Below are 13,351 nucleotides of genomic sequence, written 5' to 3'. Positions count from 1 at the left end.
TGAGCGGGCAGAGGGTCCCCGTGGAAGGCAGGTGTTACCTTTGCAGGTCTAGAAACTTGATTTTCTAAGTAAACTAAATTGTGGTGATTGCACTGTCTGAATTCATAAGAGACTGATGTATAGACTAGAAAATCAGCATATTTCTTCATGATAAGAAATATGGGTGAACATCTTCATTGCATGGAAACTTAGACTGAAAGTGAACATTGTGTGACCCCCAGCCCCCTGGTTTATCCTCTCAGTACAGGTACCTGTTCTAGCCTAACTAACTTGGCCAGTTACATCTCACAAGCTTGTTCTGGTTGTGGTTGGTTTTTTGGTTTTCCTCCACAGGCCTGAAAGGATCCAGGTGCTTTACTCATGGAAACTTAGGGTGCTGGGGTCATGGATCCGGGGTTCTGGGTGGGGGAGGCCCATGAGCTCCCCACAGGTGCCCACAGTGCCTGCTTCATTTTGCAGTGTTGCATCTTCTCTGGAAATCAAGTTCCACAGGGGTCCGACCTCGGTTGTTGTGACTCTGGAAGGGACACAAAGGAGAAGGGCACTGTTGGAGTTGTCTGTTCCTGCTTAGCATACTACCATGAAATGGAATGCCTCAAAACAGCATTGACTGCTGCTTATCCCTTGTGAGGCCAGCAGTTCAGGTAGGGCAGCAGTGCGATGGCCTTTTTCTGGTCCATGAGCCTTGGGCCTCAGCTGGAAAACTTGAACACTGGGGGTGCTGTGTCCTCCCAGAGCCAGTTCGCATGCACTTCTGGTGCTTGGTGCTGGTTCTGTTGGCTGCTGGCTGGAGTGCCCACTGGTGGCCACAGCTGGGGCTTCTCATGCTGTGCAGAGCCGTGCTGATGTGTGTGATCTGGTCTTACACTGTGGAGCTCACTTGAGCCACAGTCTCAGCTCCAGGCTGTCCAAGGCCCATCTTGTTAAAGGTGAGGGACCATGGTCCATCTCTCGTGGAGGAATGACAGTATCACTTGTTAGAGAGGTGTGTTGTGAGGTGTGCAGTCGGTCTGCTCTTTGGAAAACCACAGTAGCGAAGAGTGTTCTAGATCAAAGGAACGGAAGCATATAATGCCTTTGGTTTTCTCCTTTGCAGAGAGGCCAGTTAAGGGTTAAGCAGCAGATGGAAAGGGAATCTGATATTTCACAGTCCCTTAAATGTAATGGGGCTACTTTGGATCGTAATTGTATTTTCCAAATTTAGGAACTAACTCCTTTTGCTGCCAAAGGGAAAAAACAAAAAGACAAAAGAGGGAAAAGGAAATCTATCAGATATTGAAAGGATTAATTCTTTTTCTCCCCACCCTTTTGATAATTAGCTGGTGAAATTGGTATGTGGAAACCAGTTGAAAATTAGGGGGTGGGCAGATAGTGTTCTACATCTCACAAGTTTCCTGAACAGAAGAATCGTCCCATCTTTGGGAACCCGTTTGGTGTTGAAAAAGTGTTGTACTGGCATTAATGCAGTTCTTGAGGAGAAGACGTGGTCCAGAGTCCAGAAGACCAGAGTCCAGATCCTGGGCAGAGATCTAAAGCAGAGAAGAGCAAATGGCAGGTGAGAATTGGCATTTCTCTGTCTGTGGCTGGAGCTACATCCCCCCCACCCCCTTAGGGAGAGAAGACCCTCTTTGTTTTCCCTGCGTGCTGGATGCCTCAGGTGGTCTCCAGTGGTGGGGTCACGAAAGCCTGTGAGCAGCACTCTCTTTTGGGGGAGAAGGGCCTATCTTTCCAGAGCTTCCTCATTGTGAAATGTAAGAGCAGGGTCACCTCTGGAATCACAAAGATAAGTCCAGCAGGCATGTACTTACTAGGAAGATGTTTGTTTAGAGAGGTATTTTCCTTTCCTTTTTTCTTAGTATTTTGGCATTGTCAGGTATCTTTATAGCTCTGGTAGATAACATGTGAAAGTTGGCAGCTGCCACCCCCCCCCACAGGGTAGGGGTGTTTTGAGGCTGCACTGAGGAGATGGCAATTGCGTGGGAGGATGTGGGTCCTATTCCCCCTCCCCACGTAGCACCAGGAGCTCTTGACCTGGTTCTACTACTAGCAGCCACGCTGGTCAGCATCTCTCAGATTCTTTCTGAAATGGCTTTGGCTCCTTTCAAACTGAAGATGTATGTGTGTGTGTGTTGCAGTTAAAGAGTTAATCTCAATGTGCATCCTTGAGATAGGAGTTCTGAATAACACAGGTGCGTGGATGCTGGTATGTGGATTCAGGGTGGCTTCAGCCTGGAGGGAACCATGAGAAGGCTGCCGCTCTCCATGGAAGGGGCCTTGGAAATGTGGTGCTGCCAGGCCCAGGAGAGCAGGTTTCAGGCCCAAGGGGGTGACCCAGAGGACCCAGCACAGTCTCAGCGTACATACAGCAGGCTTTGAGGTCTGTGCGCCAGCATGTTTCCACATTGGCTTTGGTGTCTGTGGTGACCTCTGTGTTATGGAACTGACTGGTGAAGTTTTTGTGCAATCTGCTTCTGCCAATGGCCTGTGCACCAGCCTCGGGGCCAGTCTGGTGTCGTCACCAGTGGGGCTGTCCCATGAACCCCACACTGCTTTAGAGGTTAGACTATTTGGAATCAGTTTTAAATTTCTGTTGACTTTAAGGGTTTCACTTTACTCTCATAAATAAGATTACTTTTTGTGGTTGGATCCTTATGTCGAGAATAGAGGCTTTCCTTCAGATCATTTGTATTGCGTTTGGGGAGTTAAAGTGATTTTGTGAGAAGGCACTCATTTCCAGAGTAGTTTGCACAGTTACGTCTTTGTCAAGAAAGCCAGATTAACAATTGGGCTTTGGTAATTCAGCTCTCCTGAGAGAGCAGAGCTTTCTGGAAAAGTGACCCAAAGAGCCCTGAGATAGACAATTCTCTTTTCTCCCTTGTAACTTTTCCTTGCAGACTGCTCTCTGCTTCTCATGGTTCCACCTGAGTAAATGGGCCTGATCTGGGTGGGAAGGCACCTGCCAAGCTTCCACCATCCAGGATTAGCCCATACCTCGTGCTGGTCATGCAGAGACGTGGTGGGGGAAATAATAGCCGCTTAAGCAGAGTTTACCCAGAATGATCATTACTGTGGCCCTTGGCTTGTTCCTGTGATGTGGACACTATTTGTGTGACCTTCGAGAGGTATCTAGCTGTGGATGAGGTGGGCTGAGCCTGGGCTGGTGTTGGGGGCTTAGCCCTTGTCCAGGCTCCAGGGTTCGCTGGAGGCTTTCCTTCACTGAGCCAAAGGCCAGTCCTAATGTAGAGCTGATACAACGTTGCATGGTTCTTTCTGCCATGTCTTTAGAGTTTAAATTGGTAACAGTATTTGGTCTTATGGGCTTGTCTTTGAATACCTTTAATACAGATTATCCAAAAGTTTATCCAGCCTTTGTCTTAGAATTTTAGGAATTTTTTTTTTTTTTAGGATTTTATTTATTTATTCATGAGAGGCACAGAGAGAGGCAGAGACACAGGCAGGAGAAGCAGGCTCCCTGCAGGGAACCCGATGCAGGACTCATCCCAGGACCCCGGGACCATGCCCTTAGTCAAAGGCAGATGCTCACCTGCTGAGCCACCCAGATGTTCCAAATTATAGGAATCTTCTAAGGAGTAATGTCAGAGTTTCTATGATCTATCTCCACTAGTCATTATTTAAAAAAAAAAAAAGTGAGCAGTGTGGTAGAAACCAATGGGGCAGGCACCTGGGATGCTGAGCCTCAGGAAAGTGGGTTTGGAACTTAATGTGCAGGGTTTGCTGCATGGCCTTGGGCACACTACTAACCTTGTGTCTAAGGCTCTTCATCTGTGTTGGAAGGTCCTGGGCATCCTAGGTGCCAAGAGGAGGCTCACAGGGGTGGACAGTTAGATACACATTGTGTGTTGTAGTAACGAAGGTTCTACAAAAAAATCTTACCCTTTGTAATTTATACTGTTTGAGTAGCAGAAATTATCTTTTAAAAAAAGTATCTGAAATAAAATATAATAAAATTGAAGTTAACTGTATTATGAAGAGTTACATTTGATGTGGTCATTTCATGTCCACTGACAAAGGAGAAGCACCTCTTGTGGACAAAAAGCAATGCTGTTCTGAGTGGCAAAGCAGAGGTCCTAGTCTGTCCTGAGAAGGAAAGGCATTCACTTTAACATGTCACAGAGGGGTAGGTTGTTTTACCTACAGATTGTGTTATTTAAGTTGTAAATGATTGGTACAGGCTTATTTGATGATTACATTAAACAGCTTAAAAAATTATGTATTTATTTATTTGAGAGAGCACCAGCTGGGAGCAGAGGGAGAGGGAGAAGTAGGCTCCCCGCTGAGCAGGGAGCCCGACATGGGACTCGATCCCAGGACCCTGGGATCGTGACAGACGCTGAAGCAGATGCTTCACTGACTGAACCCCCCAGGTGCCCCATGATCACATTTAAAAGGAGGGACATACCACATCCAGTAATGGTGCTGTACAAACCTGGAGTAGGTTCTTTCTAGCTGAAACCTAGGTTATGTCCACACGTATCCCCATGTGCCAGGGCCCTCTTCATCCTGTGTTGCTGAGAAGAATCTGACGTGCTTAGAATGGACACAGCCACTCTAGGTACTAGTGTTCACCTAGAGAGTAGATGCTACTTTCGTGGTCTTTACATCTTGGCATTTCCCCTTCCCCTGCGCCCCTTGTTTTTTTGTCTTAAAAAACAAAAACCTAAGTGTTTTTCCTGGGAAGTACTCTCTGTAATACTGTGTGGTTAGAATTGGTTGGTTGCTTGACTGTACTTTAGCTGCTGCTTTGTTTTTTTGTGGAGTAGAGGGGTCTCGGCTGCATGAAATGTGCTGTTGAGGATGTAAGGTAGGTGTGTGTTGGTGGCAGAGGTCACAGCTGTGTCCCTGTGCAGATCATACTGTGCCCATCCTGCACGCTTGAGATGGGCAGGGTCCAGGCCAAGGCCATAGGGACCTTAGGGCTGTGGGCATCTGAGAAAGTGTCAGAGTAGGGTTAAATTGGTGAGGGTATCTGAAACCCTAGAATAAGACTTTATAATGTCTTTGGTCTTTTTTTTTTTTTTTTTAAGATTTTATTTATTCATGAGAGACACACAGAGAGAGGCAGAGACACAGGCAGAGGGAGAAACAGGCTCCCTGTAGGGAACCCGATGTGGGACTCGATCCCAGGACCCTGGGATCACAACCTGAGCCAAAGGCAGATGCTCAACCGCTGAGCCACCCAGGTGCCCCTGGGTTTTTTCTCTGTATTTTATTTTCTTCTGTTATCTGTTCTCTGTGAAGAAATTATTTTGTTAATAATTCTTTTTCTTCTTAGGAATAGGATTTCACACAGCAGAGAGTACCACCTTTTGAAAATGTCAGCAAAATAAATATTTTTAAAAATGGGGCACCTAGGTGACTCAGTCGGTTAAGCCTCTGACTCTTGATTTCTGCTCAGTCGTGATCTCAGGGTCTTGAGATTGAGCCCTGCTTTGGGCTCTGTGTTGAGCAGGGAGCCCCCTTGAGATGCTGTCTCTCCTCCCTGAGCCCCCCACCCCTGACTTAAATAAATAAATAAGTCAGTCAGTCAGTCAGCATTGCCACTTCAGAATTACAGAGACCTAGACTCCTTCTGTCTTTCACGGACTCCCATGGACTCAGAGCAGGGTTGTTAAATTCAGCAAATAAAACATACAGGGTGGGATCCCTGGGTGGCGCAGCGGTTTAGCGCCTGCCTTTGGCCCAGGGCGCGATCCTGGAGACCCAGGATCGAATCCCACGTCGGGCTCCCGGTGCATGGAGCCTGCTTCTCCCTCTGCCTGTGTCTCTACCTCTCTCTCTCTCTCTGTGTGACTATCAAAAATAAATAAAAATTAAATTAAAAAAAATAAAAAAAAACACAAACATACAGGGTACCTAGTTACATTTGAAGTTCAGGTAAACATGCTTACACTAAAACAATGATTTGTTTTACAGCTGAACTTCCATGGCTTGGGCAGCTTGTAGTGCCAGTTGCCCTGATTGCTGGGTGTGCACTTGGCCTAGGAAGTCCAGCATGGGCTCAGGTTCTGCTTCACCCCCGGACATGTGGGGTGTCCTAGATTTTTGTGTATATCGTAATCAACCAACTTGCAGTTAAGGAAAATACTTTGCAGACTAGACAGTTTTCCTTCTTTTTTTTCCCATCCACATCAGTGCTTTAGTGTATTAGGTGGACATTCAGAAGAGCAGAATGTCATTTCCTAGAAGGTCAGACCCAACTGCAGCACACCAGGTGCATGCCAGGTGGACTCCATTTTTTGATTCTGCCTTTCCTGGAAGACTTGCTCTGTTGTTGTTCTGATCACATCCTGGATAGGCTTTGTACGACGCCTCCCCCTGCCCACTATGGCGTTTCGGCCTGTGGCCATCACAGCACTGTTCTAGTTGGGCATTTATTATAATGCGAGCCTAGATAGACAAGTGAAAGAACTGTTAGTGCTGGCAGTTCTGAGTTCTAGATCCTAGCTCCTGTTTGACTGCAGGTCCCCAAGCAGCCTTGGTGAGGTGAAGAATGAGGAATAGAAGAGGGTGCAGGGCAGAAGCCTACCCCTGGAGGCTTTCTCTTCATCCTCCATGTTCCCCTTTCCTTCCTCCTCTGTCCTGGGCCAACATCAGTGGTCCACTTGGAGTAATGAGCAAGGATGATGCTTGGGTTTTAAGACTAAGAGGTATGGACAAGGCAGAGATGTTGATGTTTTGTTTTTGGCTCTAAACGCTTGTCCACAGCCTGGCATGTTAGTGCTTGTCAGAAGATTCCTGAATGCAATCAAATAGATACAGAACCAAATAGTGGATATTTCTGGCATTATTTGAAAGTGTGTTACATCATGGGCTTAAAACAGTTTTTTGGGGGGAAGAAGTCGTGAAACTTAATTTCATGGCTGGGACATGTGGCTGACAGTGAGGAGAGGAAAAGGGTAGGTTTGTAGGTGCATTTGTGAGTAAAACACTGCTGTGCTGCGCTGGCCCTGGGCATGTCTCAGGACAGTGAGAGCCCTGGTGTTTTTCTGTAGGTGATTTTTTTCAGCAGGCCTGTGATATGGTGGGTTTGGTGTCCTTGCTGTAGGGCATTAGCTTCAAGGCCACGCAACTCTCTTAAAATCTACTTAGGACCCCAGAGGGCTCTTATTTATGTGGGTTCTATCTCTTGGTGCTTACTAAAACAAAAATTAGAACTGAAGCTTAAAAAAAATGTATTTACTTAAAAATAACAAAAGTAAACGTGGAATGTTTACATGTTAAGGTAAATAATTTCTATGAAAAATAACTTTTCTAAAACAAAAAGCTCAAAGACTGGCATTGCTTTATAGGTTGGTATATCTCATGTCTGGCTTCTGACTGAGGGGATGTGTTGTTTGGTTGCAATATGTGAAGAAAATCTGGCCTCACATAGACAGGTATATTTTGAGCCTGTTAGATAATTCTGGATGTTTTGCTTGGTATAGTAGGCCAAAACTGACGGGGCTGAAGCAGCATCGAGGGCCTTCCTTCCTTACGGGGTTTAAGCCCATGGTCTGTCTGCCTTGCATCTTAATGCGCCTTTCACCCATGTGTGGTTTTAAAGATTAGGTATTGCTCATTTGGGAAACACTGGCTCACTAAGTTTATGGAGGTCTTCCAAATATTGACACATTTCATTATCCAATATCAAAAAATTGTATTCTTTTAATAACATTTCCTCTGTCATCAAAATTCTTTAAGTATTGGGCAGTTGTCAGGCTCATGGACGCAGACACACATTTACCAAAATTCTCATTTCCACTCAGAAGCCAGAATTTTAACATTGGCAACACACACTGTTGGTTTTCTTTGAGGTCACAGGCTTATTACTGTGTTTATTTTGAGAAACTGTTGGCAGATGCCCAGGCTGCATTGCCGTAGATCTTGCCAGTTCTTCCAAATGCAGATGCCCAGTGAGTGACACTCAGCCCAGCCCCTGCCCTTTCCTGAGCCACCGGCAGCCCTAGATCGCTGCTTGTGTACCTTTCTTCCCCTGCCTTTGTGAGAAAGCCAATGGGGAGATTGCTGATCTCACTGCTTCACCAAGGGCATTCTCAGGTGAAGTTGGCTTTACCTCTCTGAGTGCACAGCATTGAAGGATTTAATCACCTAGGAGTTTAATTTGGTGTGCCATCTTGACTCCTACTAAGATGCCCAAGTAAGCTCAGCGAAGCAGGCATGTGGGTCCTAATAACGAAGATAGCTTTGACCTCTTGGACCCCTGGCAGGAACTCAGGACCCAAAAGAACTGTTTGAGAGTGGGTGTGGGCTGGAGGAGGTTGGGATGGAGCTGTGATTGGCTGGGAGAGGGGGCAAGGTGCAGGCGCTAGGGTTAGATGCTGTGGTCCCCTAGCCCACCTTGCTGAGATGCATGGCCAAGACCAGATCTTGAGAGGGACGGGGTCAAGTCAGGTGCTGCTGATAAGCTTCAAGGGCAGGCAGATCATTGGGGCAGGTAAGGCAGGGCAGGACAGGAGAGAATTTCCCCAGGTCCACGTGGAGGGGTGTCAAGGGCTCAGCACATTGGGGACTCCAAGAGCCCATCTTTGGGCTACACTGGTGGTGTTATAGCCTCTCATTTTTCCAGACTCTGTAAACCCAGATTCTTTGTAAACTCTCCTACTTTTAAACCTTGATAGTTGATTAAAGATGGAAACATGTGCAGACCAGCCCTGTGAAGCTGTCTCACTAGTGGTTGTTCGGTGATCTCAGATCTGCATCTGCCCGGCGCCCAGGGTCAGTCTTTGCCAGCCCAGGTATAGCCACCTACATCTGTAGATGGGCAGAAGGCTTCTACTCCACTGGTGGGAAATCTCAGGGCCAGAGATAGGATGGTGGATGACCATGATACGGCACCTGGTGCTTTTGGAGTCTGAGAGTCTGGAACGTTCCTCACCCCCACCTGGAATCGGTCCTGTCTTCCCAGAGCCTCTGTTCTCTTGATGGGAAATGGTAGTGAGGAACCCAGATTCTGTGCCTCCTGTGCTTGTTGCTGCCAGAGTGTCCTTGCTTCCTTTGTAGCACCCAGAACTTCCACTGTACATGCTGTGTCTGCTTCCTTTCTCCCTACCTTGTTCGTGCATCTGGAGCCAGTATCCTCCTCCTCATCCTGCTGTGGGGCTCAGGCCACCCGCCCACCCACCTTGTCCTGTCAGGATCTCCACAGCCTGCATCTTGGGCTGGAGATGGCAGGGCTCGAAGTCGGTGTGGAAGTTCTGTTTGGTTCTGCTGCCAATACTGGACTGTGTTACTGGTTTGGGCCGCATGTTCTGTCTCCAGCCCTCTCTTGGTTTGGTGGCCATTTTGTAGGTTGTTAGCCCCTTTGAAAAGGTGACAGACCATGTTCCCTTTTGCTCATACACATAAGCTCAGTGCACAGAGAGCATCTGGATTTTGTTGTTCCTGCTCTGATCGTGGGCTGAGCTCCTCACCTGGGCTCAGCCTCTGGGCCTCTGGACTTCTAGATGTGTAAGCTGGCAGTGCCCTCTTCTGCCCTCACCCATGAGGGATTATTAGAGTGGCTGCCACTCTGCCTCCTTTATTCATGCAGGAGATACTGGTTGTGTGTCTAGGCTGTTGCAGAGCATCCTCCCAGGCGGAAAGCAGATGTGGATGTGGAGCCAGCGGCCTTTCTTGTACTGGGTCCTCTTAGAAGGGCGCCAGTGATCATGCCACACGCTCATGGGTTCCTTGTGCATGCTGCACATTGTTATCTGACAAGCCTCTCCTGTGGAACCCAGAGTTTTTATGTTGGTGGATGGTGTGTCTGATGGTGGCGGGCACCAAGGGGGCAAAAAAGGCAGGGTTCGGGGCTGGGGGCAGAGTGTGGAAGGGCAGCAGAGGCTGGGTCCTGTGGCTTTGCTGCTCCTTAGTCAGCTGGGAAGACCCTGGAGTTTGAGGGGGACATATCCAATCTGATGCCCCACTTTCTGGGAGGAAGCCCCTGGATCTTTCCTTGGTGCCTGGCACTGTGAATTCTGGCTTCCTGTGGCAGGAGTGGTTAAGAGAGGGATTTCAGAAGGGGTTCCACTTTGAAAACCACCAGTGGAGCCACATGTGGCTCTCCAGGGAAAGGTCGGATGGTGGCAGGCTTGTACCCCGTCTTGTCCTGCGTACCTGGGGAGATGAAGTTAGCTCTGTTTAGGAGCTGCAGGTGGGAGCATTCTGGAAGTACTAGGGAAGAAGGGGTCTCATGGGGTGGGAGGCTGCAGTGCGTCCTTGAGGTGGTTTGGTGGTCCAGGGCCACAGGGTTAGGGCACTAGCTCAAGGTTCGGTAGCAATGTTCTGAGAATGTGTTGTGGTGTCTTTTGGAGAATACATTCCAGATGTTAGTTGTTATGGAGGTTGTGCCCTTAGATTCTGAAACCCTTAAGTGGGGAGCCTGGAGGGTCTGCATCTCCCCTCTTCTCCATGGACTCATGGTGGTGGCTGCTGCTATACGCTATACCTGGAGGGACCCAGTCAGGAGTGTTTTGTGTGTTTACACCCACTTCACCCAGACTCTAAGCCTCCCAAAGGCAGGAAGTTTTAAAAAGCAATTCCAAGCGACCTTTTGTAATTCATGCCTCTGCATAGTACAGCAAATGTTTAAGGATTCACGTTTTTATTGAATTTTCTTGATTTATCCATTTCTGTAATTTTTTGTAGGTTGTTAGACATTTGAAATACTTAGATGAATTATCGTCAGCAGCAGAATGCACTTTGATATCATTTATAGCATTCCTATAACAACCAAAACCTTTGAGATTTCTAATTATGTAAGTAATGCATGAACACATTCTTATTATTAAAAAGACTATCTTCAAAAATACAGCTAAGGTAGAAGTTTCCTCGGGCTGGTTTCTGGACGTCATCCTTCCTCCTGGAGGTGGCTGTGTTATCTGTCGGCTTAAATATGCCCTGTCCAGTCATCTGATAGTGAGTTTTTATCTGGATCCAGATACGACATCCATCTTGAGGAGTCATGTTGGCAAGCAAAATTGCTTAGTCTGCCTGTGGGTGAATCCAGGCTGATGGCTGTTTCTTCTTTAGCAGGCAGTTCCGGCGAAGGGGGAGACGAAGCAGGATTGCTGCATGAAAACAGAGCTGCTGAGGGAAGGTAAGGGCACAGTTTGCTCCTGCAGGACAAGTGGCCAGAAGACCTAGTGCTCTGGCATCTCCTCACCCGTCCCTCGTTCCTGGCTTGTTGGCTTTCACCTGGGTTACCGTGTGGCCTCCCATCTCCCATTCCCAGATGGACACAAGCACACACATGAGGCCTGCTAGAGAAGGGAATTCATACCAAAAAATGAAAAGCAAACACCTGGTAGATTCTTGTCTTCAAGTGCACCCAGAAAACTCAAAGTGGGAAGGGCTACGTGGAAGTTTACGGCAGCTTTATTCTTATCACTCAAAGCTGAAAGCACTCAGGTGCCCATCACCTGGTTACAGCCTGTGGTGTGCCTACAGGGGGCAGTGCTTAGCAACTCAGAAGAAGGAACAACTTCACTCTCACAGCAGCACAGATTGTACTGAGCATGTTTTGCTAAGTGAAGGGGGCCAGACCCACAGGCCATATGTTTTGTCATTCCATTTGTATGGCATTCTGGACAAGGTAAAACCAGAGGCTGGAAAAAACCACGGATTTGCCAGGAGGTGTAGGGAGGCTGCAGAGGGGGCACTCTACTCTTATTGGTTAGGGCTGTGGAACACACCATGACAGGTGAGTCCCACTGTGTCACACATGAGCCATGTGGGGGCTGCTGAAAAGTTCACTTTGGAGAGCTGCATCCTGACTGGACACCACGGGGTTGATGGCTCAGGAGTGGTGCAGACACTGGGTTCTGCTTGGCTATGTCTGTCAGGGAAATGGGCAAGCAGCCCTGGACTGCTGTGTGGCCACTGGAGCTGAGTAGATGAACAGCGTATCATCCCATCATCCCACCAGCTCCCCATAAGGTTGCACAGGAGGAACCTGCCCGGGATCGTGACTGTCGTCTTCTCTGACGTTGGGTGCTGCTCCAACACTTGGGTGTTTCAGCTGTATCCCAGCCCAGTGATGTGTGATTCTGCCTCTCTTCTTCTAAGGAAAGGAAGCTGAGACGGGGTACACTGCTGGGTCGAGGTCATCCAGGCTGTTAGACTGGTAGCTAGACCTCTCCTCCGAGGACATACAGATGATGGTGTGCAGGTTGCGCTGGCTGTGGCCGCTCAGACCACTGTGTGTGCGTCAGCAGGAGAGATGAGGACAGAGCTCTGATGAGCAGAGAGCTGCGGCCCGTCTCCCCGGGCCTTGCAGGTTGGCCTGCTGTGTCCCAGTGTGGTCCTGTGTGTCTTGGTGGGTATGCCTCTGAGTGCCCTGGTGGTAGGATGGTCTGCCGAGGAGCGCCTTGCAGCCCCTGCTGGTGACTGCTCTTCTGTGCCTTTCCTGAGCTGTAGGGTGGCTGCCTAACAAACGTTGCTACAGCCCCTGTCTGCTTCCCAGGCAGTCTGGGAGGTGCTGTGATACCTTTTCACATCCATGTAGTTGCCTTCTCATGTGACCACCATGCACACATCCAGGAGTCACAGTGAGTGAAGGTGGAGCACTGGCACTCAAGTGGCCCAGGTCATAGGGCAGGGCTGTCCTTGTAGGGGTATGGCTTGGTGTATGAATACATGTTTGTAACACAAATGCTTCTGATTCTGGTAGAGTTCTGGGGGCTCCTGGGAACAGGGTGGGTTGGGAAGACTGGGAAGTGCATGCTTTGCTTCTTTGGACTGTTTCCAAACCCTCCTCCCTCCTTGTGGAGAAGCCTGCTCTCTATAGGCTCTCAGCTCAGGTTTGATCCAGCCAGGCACTTTCCTGGTGGACTTTGGGCCTCTGGGTACCTCATCCAGCCTGCCAGCTCCCCTGTGCTGTACCCCCTGGGGCATGCCACGTCCCAGAGCTTCCCCCCACCCTGACTATCCCCCCCCCATATCTTCCCTCCTGTGAAGACCTGTCTCTGGATTTATTCCTGGGGCCATGCTCCCCTCCACTTCTTGAGGTGCTCTCTTCTGTGGACACCCATGGTCTCCAGCTCTTCTTCCCTCTGCATCTACCCTCAGGGCCTTTCCAAATAGAAGCTATCGATAAATAATGACAGGTGCCCTTGAACTAAGGCCTTGACTCCTCTTGAGGGACTGTTAAACTGAGCCACAGCAAGTGCACGTTTTGTACTCTCACCAGCCATGTGGAGGGTCCAGCTTTTCCACTTCCTGCCAACACTTGTTATTACCTGTCATTTTGATATGAGAGTTGTCCTAGTGGGTACTACCAAAGTAGTGTCCCATTGTGGGTTTTTTTTTTTAAGATTTTATTTATTTATTCACGAGAGACACAGAGAAAGAG

General features: G+C 48.4%; 1 protein-coding gene across 4 annotated transcripts in view; it reads left to right on the top strand.

Annotated features, from left to right (window-relative positions):
- EHMT1 (euchromatic histone lysine methyltransferase 1) overlaps positions 1–13,351 on the top strand; it is a 144,040-nt gene that overhangs the window by 54,679 nt on the left and 76,010 nt on the right. For 3 of the 4 annotated variants that reach the window (XM_055324093.1, XM_055324085.1, XM_055324076.1), the window contains exon 2: positions 11,035–11,098. In XM_055324093.1, coding sequence (XP_055180068.1) covers positions 11,035–11,098 — 64 coding nt within the window. Of the gene's footprint in view, positions 1–11,031; positions 11,099–13,351 lie in introns of all 4 variants that reach the window. The other variant, XM_055324099.1, reaches the window with a different exon arrangement.

Source organism: Nyctereutes procyonoides, unplaced genomic scaffold, assembly GCF_905146905.1.
Source record: "Nyctereutes procyonoides isolate TBG_1078 unplaced genomic scaffold, NYPRO_anot_genome, whole genome shotgun sequence".
NCBI lineage: Eukaryota > Metazoa > Chordata > Mammalia > Carnivora > Canidae > Nyctereutes > Nyctereutes procyonoides.
The sequence above is the reverse complement of the archived record's forward strand: the minus strand, read 5'-3'. Positions and strand labels throughout refer to the sequence as shown.